Source organism: Mytilus trossulus, chromosome 2 (assembly GCF_036588685.1).
Source record: "Mytilus trossulus isolate FHL-02 chromosome 2, PNRI_Mtr1.1.1.hap1, whole genome shotgun sequence".
Lineage (NCBI taxonomy): Eukaryota > Metazoa > Mollusca > Bivalvia > Mytilida > Mytilidae > Mytilus > Mytilus trossulus.
The window spans coordinates 77,660,950-77,669,437 of record NC_086374.1 but is presented as its reverse complement, the minus strand read 5'-3'; the positions used below and the strand labels follow the sequence as shown (position 1 = coordinate 77,669,437).

Below are 8,488 nucleotides of genomic sequence, written 5' to 3'. Positions count from 1 at the left end.
TTAAAAAATCTCTTTCTGAATATGAAAAGTATAGCTCAGATTATTTCAGCCATACCAAGTTATAGGATTTTATATTTGTATATGTTAACTTTGAAATGTACACAAACCACTTATACTTATTTCATTGCTTTTTCTTTCAAGATTATGTAGTAGTGGACTTGATTATTTTCTATGCATTATCTTCATGCAGTTAATACTTCTCAGAATATAAAACATGGTCCCGAATTCGTATACACAACTAACTCCAACAATATATTATTTGTATTCATAATTTGATATGGATTGATAAAATTAATCAGCAAATATACAATTGACCCCCACGTGGATTTATCATTTATTATTTTATTTCATTTTATTTACGGTGGATAAAATAAGTTGTGACGCGTGGGATATAAATATAAGTCTTGATATTTGATTGTGTGCAACATACAATACTGATACAAGTATATCACCGAGTACCTTAACGTGGCCTCGTTCAACTTCGGATTTATCGATTTGGTTGTTTGAAATATGAAGAGTGTGATTTTTATCAAAATGAAATATTCAGGTATTGTATAACTATATCTGGAGACAATGGTTGCATCAGAGGAACTTTTCCATAGTTTAGCTAAAGGACTTATAGCATGGAGCGCGTTTCTGTTCGCATCCTTGCTATTTACAGAGGCAAAGTACGGACGATATGCTGAGAAAAGTTTTTACGAAATGAACGGCAAATTAGGATGGTTTATCCAAGAGCTCCCAGCTTTAGCAGTGCCTGTTTTGCTTTTATGCTTAACAGAGTGTTATAGAATATCATACACTTGTAATAGAGCTTTGTTGACTTTATATACCATACACTACGTACATAGGTAAGATGAATATTTTTATGTAAAGTCCCACATTATTTTGTTCTTTACTGAGTCTTGCCGCATCAAGTTTGAACAGTCTATATTTAATAATACAAAACTGTGTCAAAAAAATTAACTGAATTTCTTCTCATATTTTATATCTTTATATATGCTGATCTGAAAGGCACACCATCTTCTTGCCAATATACACATGCATGTACTGTGTTACAACTGAACACTATAAAATCGACGAGCGACGAGCCAATGTACAACATCGACCAGAAAAAAATTCCTATATACCTTAATGTGTTATATTAAGGTATATATGGGGGAGGGGGGCGGTGCCTGTACGATTGACACGGTGCAGGCGGTGTTTCCACGTTGTCACATTAGCGGGATAACAAATTTAAAGATCTAACATTTTGGGGTAAATTTGTAGCGAATTATATATATATACGGACGATAGGGCCAAAATGGCAGCTAAAATGCTAATGCTTATTTAAATTTAAGAAGATGTGGTATAATTTCCAATACAACTCTCCACCAAAGACAGAATGACATAGATGTTAACAAATATAGGTCACCGTACGACCTTCAATAATTTTACAATGAGCAAAACACATACAACATAGCAAGCTTTTAAAAGGCCCGTAAATGACAAATTTAACACAATTAAAGACTATTGACTTGGGACTGTCACATACAAAATGTGGCTGGTTTAAAATATTTTACTTGCCGCCAAACCTTTTCCCATACTTGTGAAAGTGCACATGCAGTTCACAATAAGAACAAACGATGAAATCTGTTGAAAGAACGTAACTCGTCAGATCGATACAGAGCAGACAAACCACCCAACAAAAACACAAACTGGACGTGACAGGTTATTTATACATCCCTACAACAAAGAAGACACTAAAATCTAAAAGTATTTTCAGTTACTTGACAGTTAATTCAAAGCTAATAACGATTAATAAATAAGTATGCCTCTAAGACTAAAATATCAAGCAGTACACATCTGAATTCCAATGTGTTTGATATAAAGACGCCATTAACAGTCAGAAAAAAACATGATCTTGTGCAATGCCAAGATACAAGTATAAACGGATTGTAGAGTCAAATATGTAAATATGTATATAAAAAATAATATTAAGCTTAATTTTAATTTTGCTGAAAAGAAAATCAATATTTATGTACCGATTAAAGCCATATTCAAAGATCTGATCTTGTGTTGAATTTGAAACGTTTTATAATAGGTTGATTTAAAGAATCGATGAGTTTACCCGGATCGTTTCTGCATTTCCGCGCTAGGTAAACAACATATCCATACAAAATAAGGAAGTGCTATCCCAGTTGAGATATATTTATGTTCCAGATATATATGTTGTGTACAAGATGTAAGTTCATTATAATTTGTACAGGTTTTTTGTACAAGTTAAAAGATTTTTGACACATATCTTCTGCTACCAGGTGATACAGGTTCATCGTCTTAAAGTACAAGTTTAATGTTTTAAATCTAATTTATATACTTCAGCATAAAATTAAGTGTTATTCTCCCTGTTCTCAAACTAGAAATGAGGATATCTAAATGGTTTAAAATTTTATTTTGTTTGTCTCCTTATACCATATACGAATTTTCTTAAGTTGAGACACAACGATCCTAGATTCCGTTGTTGGAATCGTGAACATCTAGCTTCAGTATATATATTTTTTTTATACATCAATATATTTGTCAACTATAAGATGACACAAGGTCAATGATTCAACTCTCCATCCAAGGCACAATATATAAACAAGTGTCTTTCTTTAAAAACAGAAAAGCAATACGTGAACCTTAGACCGCTGACTGCCGTGTCACCAAAAGATCGTTGCTGAATTTGAATTGAAATATTTGACTTTGAATCGAAGAAGATATTAATGATGATGTTAAAGTTCCTTTATTAAAGATATGCAAGTGTTTGTACATTCACAATTCAGCTAAAAGTGTATATCCTCGTCTCAGGAATTTTACAGGGAAACAGGTTTTGAAAAATATCTTATTTTCAGAAGTTTTATAAATACCTGAATATACTTTCAAAAGAACCAATTTAAATGAAAAGATATGTAGATATATAAAAAAAAGATATCAGGATTTAAATGATATACGCCAGACGCGAGTTAATTCTTCAAAAAATCTTCAGTGACGCTTGAATGCAAAAAGTTAAAATGGCCAAATAAATTACAAAAAACGTTATTCAATGTATTCCTTGGGAAGAAAATCCTAAATATTTCGAAAATGTCAAAGTTTATGACAGGACAGTGACTCAAAAAAGAAAAAAAATGGAGAAACAGCTAGAAGTCAGAATAGCGAAAGTACTGATGACCGTGCTTTAATAAAGTCACATGTCAAGCACTTACTGCCGTGTCCTGAATTTTTAATAAGAAAAACGAACATGCGCATTCACGAGTGAAACTATTATTATTGCATGCACACAGTATTTTAGCGCACGAAATAGTAAATAGAAAGCACAGGATAAGAAAAAACATTTGCATCATCACTTATAGTTGAACTACATAACTCAAGTGTTTTGACTCTGGATTCATTGACATTTTATCCATCATTTTTTGGAAAACAAACCGATGATTGTGAACAGGGTGGTGTATACTGTAAATGAATCAAGACGTGTAGGATAGCTGGGCAATACTATGAATATATTTTTTTTTAAAACCGTATCATAGTACAAATATTAAGATGCTTTTAGGTTGAACTTTAAAAAAAATCAAACAAACCAAAATAGATTTACAATTTTATAATAAGCATACGTGTCCTGCTAGTAAACTTTTTCCGAAAATTTAGAATTAAATATCTATAAACACAAACGTCAAGTGTTTACGGAGGGACATTTTATTTATCAAATAAATCTCTTTTTAACGTCTAGAACATCCCATTATATAAAAAATATAAGCAGAGACTCATAAATCCATACCTAAACAGTATTAAATAGTTAACATTAGGATAGTAATTTAATTTTGTTATGATTACTGTAAATTATTAAAACGATTTCTTTTGTGGGTTCAAGGAGGTCTCCTTGGTGATTAGATGCAAGGATTTAAAATCCTTGTGAATTGAGAACGCACAAGTATTTTTTAATTCAGGACCGTTTAAAATTTAGATGTTTGGCTAACTTTTGGTAAGCATCCCTGATCATTGGTGATAATAAGTTACATGTAATTTTTAAAAATGTAATGGTTGTTTTAGAAAATGTTATATGCGTATATATTACAATTAGTTATATTCTTTTAAGAATACATTCAGTTTCAGTTTCAGTTTAAACTAAACATTGCCTATTCTCTTAGTCTAGTAGTATCTATTAATGAAATTAGATAAAAACAATTACTAAATATTCAATTCTTTTATCTTTCTGCTTTCTGACTTCTGTGTTCCGACCATAGAGAAATATTTTTAACTGAAATATCGTTTTCTTAGTTTTGTTCATGCTTTCCGACATTGTCTCATGCTATGATTGAAATACAAAACATCAATGATAAACGTTCAAAAATAATCATTTTATTCTGGGTCATTATATATTAATAGGCTTTTCCCAGGTTAATTGTCCCAATGCTTTGCAGCACGCTGTATTAAATATTGCACATACAACGAGTAGAGGGATCATCTCAAAGCATGAATTATATAATTGCGTATATATTTCATACTTGATTTTAGTGAATATTCACATTAGTACAGATAACATAGGGGACAATATGGTGTCCATTAACATGTTAACACAAGTAACTTTGTTTAAAGAAAAGAAATGCAATCGTAAACACAAATGCTTGTTTGGCATTAAATTACATATAATTGTTTAATAAAGAATTTAGATGTATTGAATTTGCCTCTCCCGAAAGATCACATGTTAAGTCAACCAGGATATTCCATTTTAAGGTGCTGGTTTTATTTTTTTTAGATTATAATTGTTATTTTTGGTAAATGCCATGCAACAAACTTAAACCAAGCTTTTGGAGTGAAATAGTATGGAACCGGAACTTTATACTTTTTCAAACAAATTTCACTCTTTTATTTCTAGCTTGTCCCTTTGTAAATTATCCTAAATAAAAAGAAACTGTAGCTGTGTTGTTTTTATACGGTTGTGCGATAGAAACTGAGAAGGAAACATGAATGAAAAGGCTAATGCAGTATACATGAAGTTTATGTCCAGTACGCAATTTGAAAATAATGTTATATTTGCAATCGCCTGTTCGTTGAATAAGGACATTGATTTTCCTAATTTTCCGCCAAACATGCGGTGGGCCCTTTGTCAAATACACCTTCTAACAGACACAATCACAACCATTTTCGTATTGACATCTTACTGGTACTCCATATATATTCATACTTCACTTAACCAAATTCCGTTTATACTGATTAAAAGTCTACATAGTTTACTCCTTATCATTTATTATGGGGCCGGATCGACGTAGGGCCGGATCGACTTGGGACGGATTGACTTGGGACCGGAAGGACCGTATACGACATCTGATCTTATATCTAAACACAGCTGGTTTCAACGTTTGATTTTAATTAAAATAACTACGATATATGTAGGTCAATATAATTAAGCAGCTTGTAATTGTGTGCAAGGACGTATCATATCATAATAAATTTCACATCATAATGTAACATATCTCTAGCAACTTTATGATGCTAATGCTTATTCAACAGGTCAATTAATTTAGCTATTGCGCATGTTTATGAAAGAGGGTCATAGAAAGAACAGATGTATTCCGAATAACATCCGGTGTTTCGAAAGACTACGAACATCGTTCGATATATACTGGGTTTACGCAACAACACCTCGATTTTGGAAAAACAGTTAACAAAAAATGCAAAAAGGCTGATAACAGTTAACAAAGTGGGTTGGAAACAGTTAAAACAGCTTTAATTGATCTAAGATAACAGTTAAGCCTCGGTCACACCTTAACGGATAGCTCGAACGGACGCCTAACGGATAACTTTTTTTCAATCCGTTTAAGTCCGTTAGGTGTCCATTCTTATCCGTTAGACGTCCGTCCATATCCGTTGCATGTCCGTTGAGCGTACGTTTTATCCGTCGACGTCCGTTCTGTCTAGTGGAAAATTTTGAGCATGTTCAAAACTTTGAACGGACGTCCAACGGATGAAATGTCCGTTGAACTTCCGGTAGGCGTCCGTTTTGTACGGTACTCGTCCGTTTCGTTTCCGTTTTGTGTCCGTTATACATCCGTTGAGGTCGGGCAGATAAATTCATTAAAGCCTCGGTCACACCTTACCGGATAGCTCGAACGGACGCCTAACGGATAACTTTTTTTCAATCCGTTCGTGTCCGTTAGACGTCCGTTCTTATCCGTTAGACGTCCGTTCATATCCGTTGCATGTCCGTTTTGTACGGTACTCGTCCGTTTCGTTTTCCGTTTTGTGTCCGTTACGTGTCCGTTATACATCCGTTGGAGGTCTGGAAAATAAATTCACCAACGGACTTCTACCGGACGTTTAACGGATAAAACGGATGTTGAACGGATGAGAAATGGATTGGTATGTCAGTTTTCTAAAGGTTCATGAAATCTTATTATTCATAATCGATTTAAGAGTATAGGCGCGCACGTCTTCACAATCAAGCAGTTCTTATTCAGGCCAGACACTGCCCTTTGACGGAATTTTGAAGAAAAAACAAAACCAGGTACCCAGAAATATTTTGAATATTTATGCGATTTACATGTATTATAATTGTCGCTTTTGATTTTCCGTATATCTTGTTCATCCGTTTTATCCGGTACGCTGCCGATAGGTGTCCGTTGTATGCGGTACTCGTCCGTTAGATGTACGTTCGACATCCGTTCTGTCAGGTACGTGTCCGTTTCTCGTACGTTGCATATACGGTGTGTGTCCGTTATGCAACCGTTACACGTCCGTTTTATTCAGTCAGTACTTCAAAGGACTCCCAACGGATAACAATCTGGTCAACGGACAACTTTTATTTTCATCCGTGAGGCGTCCGTTCGTGCTATCCGCTAAGGTGTGACCGAGGCTTAACGGACCTCACCGGACGTGTAACGGATAAACGGATGTTGAACGAATGTGAAACGGACTTCTACCGGACGTATAACGGATAAAACGGATGATGAACTGATCTGAAAAGGATAAATGCCAATTTAAAATTTCGCGTCAGAAAAGCCATTTATTGGTATGTCAGATTTCTTAGGGTTCATAAATTCTTATTATTAATAATCGATCTTAGAGTAAGGTCACGTCTTTGCAACCTAGCAGCTCTTATTCACGCCAGACACAGCTCTTAAGCGGCATTTTGAAGAACAAACCAAAACCGGTTACACAGAAACATTATGAATATATATGCGATTTACATGTAAAATATTGTCGCCTTTAATTTTTCCGTATATCTTGTTCATCCGTTTTATCCGGTACGCATTCGTTAGGTGTCCGTTTTATGCGTTACTCGTCCGTTGGATGTACGTTCGTTATCCGTTATGCGCGGTACGTCTCCGTTACTCGTACGTTGTATATCCGGGTGTGTCCGTTATGCATTCGTTATGCGTCCGTTATACATCAACGGACTCCCAACGGATAACAATTTTGCCAACGGACAGCTTTTATTTTCATCTGTTAGGCGTCCATTCGTGATATCCGGTAAGGTGTGACCGAGGCTTTAACAACACATTGAAAAGGGCCATAACAGGTTAACACAAAAAGGCATTGCCCCCTCCCACACATCTTGAAAAGGGCCATAACAGGTTTACACAAAAAGGTATTGCCCCACCCCCAACATCTTGAAAAGGCCATAACAGGTTGACACAAAAAGGTATTGCTACCCCTCAGTAATTACATTAGTTACCAATGATTATGATAGAACATGTTCTACATCTTTGGTTTTGGATACATTTTGTAGCTGGGAGAGCAACACATAATAGGTTCATTTTTTCACATGTTTTTTTCTTCTAAATGGGAGATGATCTCTAGATTTGAGAACATGATATAAGGAGCCTGTAACTCAGTGGTTGTCGTTTATTTATGTGTTACATATTAGTTTTTTGTTTATTTTTTTAACATAAATAAGGCCATTAGTTTTCTCGTTTGAATTGTTTTAAATTGTCATTTCGGGGCCTTTTATAGCTGATTAGGCGGTATTGGCTTAGCTCATTGTTTATGGCCGTACAGTGACATGTAGTTGTTAATTTCTGTGTCGATTTGGTCTCTTGTGGAGAATTGTCTCATTGGCAATCATACCACATCTTTTTTATATGTATTTGCTTACTATTGGTATGGTTCTATTTATATTACTTAGTGGTGGATCGTCAGTATCATTTGTATTTTTTTTTGGTTAAAATGTCGAATTGGTTCCTCAGATTAGAATACATTTATTGGTTTTAAGTAATGACAATGGCTTATGTCTGACATGATTATTGGGGCTAAATGAGAAAGTAAGTAAACCTCTGTGCTGATTTATATCAATTCTTTATATCTCCTCCAAAGCTGGTCGAAGCAAAGACAAATTTTGACCAATATGAAAATGATTTCACCAAAAGAATCTTTGTGAGCATGCTTCAAAGACTCATAACTGCTCCAAAAGTAATCTGAAAGAATTTGAAGCATGTCAAGCAGATATCACCAACATCTACTTAATAAGTCTTAATAT

General features: G+C 34.4%; 1 protein-coding gene across 1 annotated transcript in view; it reads left to right on the top strand.

The window, feature by feature from the left end:
• The first annotated feature begins 374 nt into the window (after positions 1–374).
• LOC134708040 (3-oxo-5-alpha-steroid 4-dehydrogenase 1-like) overlaps positions 375–8,488 on the top strand; it is a 29,978-nt gene continuing 21,864 nt past the window's right edge. Inside the window, exon 1 of the mRNA XM_063568292.1 lies at positions 375–848. Within this exon, the coding sequence (XP_063424362.1) occupies positions 574–848 (275 nt within the window). The 5' untranslated portion in view covers positions 375–573. The remainder of the gene's footprint in view (positions 849–8,488) is intronic.